Here is a 1,566-nt window from a genome sequence, read left to right on the forward strand (position 1 = left end):
AACAAAGATATTCTAAGAATTCAGTAGCTGGAGAATATGTTTTATTTTAAGCTGAAGAGCATTCCCCAAAAGCATGTTCAAAACCTTAAGGAAAGAAAAAATCTGCCTATGAGGGAAACTCCAAACATTATTAGAAAATGGTTTCCAAGGTCAAAAGTGAAATGCACACCCAAGTCTCCACTCATTGACACATTCACTCCTCTTTGCCCTTCTAAGAGCTGTGCAGTGGTGGGAGGAAGGAGAGATGCAGAGAGGTTTAAAAACAGAGTTCTGTGAACATTTTCTCTCTTTAAATGTACATTTTCTGGGTAAATTTTAAAATAAAAACAAGAGGGATGATAAAAAGTTTCCTTTGATGAGTATAAATACTGTGAAGTATTTTTCTAATAATTTCTTGGAAAAAACTTCTTTCTTTACCCACAAAAAATTCAAAACAAAGTGAAACTACTGAATTCTTGGAAATTTTGACCTTTCTGAACCCTTTCTCCCACACACAACTTCCAGTCAAATGAATTTTCTCCCTAAACACACATCAGCATTATACATGTGTTCCTCCTCCCTCGGGGCTTTCCCACCAAGGGTTGCCTTACAAGCCCCCCTGAAGTCTTGCTGATTATTCAGAGAAATAGTGGATAAAGCAGGGGACTTTCTGAGGCCCCTGGGATGTTTTGTCACCTACTTGGAGCAGCAGTTGAGCATCCCCCCGTGGCACGTCCCTGTGGCGGCGAAGGTGGGTGGGCACGCCCCGGCACGGCAGAATCTTCCCTGGCTCCGGCACTCGACAGTGTCAGCAAAAAGAGGGTCTGCAGAACCTGTGGGGAGTGGCAGGAGTTAAAATCTCAGCTTTCTGCCTGAAATGATGAGAGGGAAATATTCAACAAATCATGTGTTGTCTTTTTTAGCAAGAGGGGCATCCTGAGTGCAGATGCTCCTGATCCCACCACTGCTCCATCCCCGTGGCGTCAGATTTTGCCTTTCAGCTGATGGTGGCTTTTCCCCCCGTGAATACTCTTCTGCTTACAAACCCTTTTATAGGAGTTTTGCTTCGTACCTGAAGTAGCCTGGAAGAGGAGGAGGAAGACAGCGAAGAACAGGTAGAGGATCTTCATGGCTGTCAGTCGCTGGTGGATTGTGAGGTCCTGAAAAGCACCTGGAAGACCAATGGTGGCTGAAGCTGGCTTGAGCAAGGGCTGGGACAGACATCCAGTATTTATAGGGCCCGTGGGGTTGTGCAAGTGTGACAAGTCAATGAGTAACTGCCATGAACTTTCTGGAGAGGGACTGGACCCCTTATCACATGTGGCAGTGAACGTGTTGCAATCCCCCAAGGGTGAATTTCCACTTCATCTGTCAGTAATGTAATCTGACCAGCAGCCAAGCCTGACTGAGCTTCACCGATTTTCATGGCTTTTGGAAACCTCTTCCCAACACAAGCACCAGGATGGGTCGGGGGGACTTGGAAATCAGTGACAATTGGAGTGGGGACCCAGCTTTGATCCTGGATTCATCACTCACTGACAGTTCATGTAACATTTTGTCTCCATCTCCCCATCCCTGTAGCAAGGT

General features: G+C 45.8%; 1 protein-coding gene across 1 annotated transcript; it reads right to left on the reverse strand.

Moving 5' to 3' along the window:
* Positions 1 to 675: 675 nt before the first annotated feature.
* Positions 676 to 1,173, reverse strand: LOC110481440 (gallinacin-10). The gene is made up of 2 exons (XM_021550043.3): positions 1,052 to 1,173; positions 676 to 812 (listed from the first exon to the last, which is right to left on the reverse strand). The coding sequence occupies exons 1-2, from the start codon at positions 1,107 to 1,109 to the stop codon at positions 676 to 678; spliced, it is 195 nt and encodes a 64-aa protein (XP_021405718.1). The 5' UTR covers positions 1,110 to 1,173.
* Between the last annotated feature and the right edge of the window lie 393 nt (positions 1,174 to 1,566).

Source organism: Lonchura striata, chromosome 3 (genome assembly GCF_046129695.1).
Source record: "Lonchura striata isolate bLonStr1 chromosome 3, bLonStr1.mat, whole genome shotgun sequence".
Classification (NCBI taxonomy): Eukaryota; Metazoa; Chordata; class Aves; order Passeriformes; family Estrildidae; genus Lonchura; species Lonchura striata.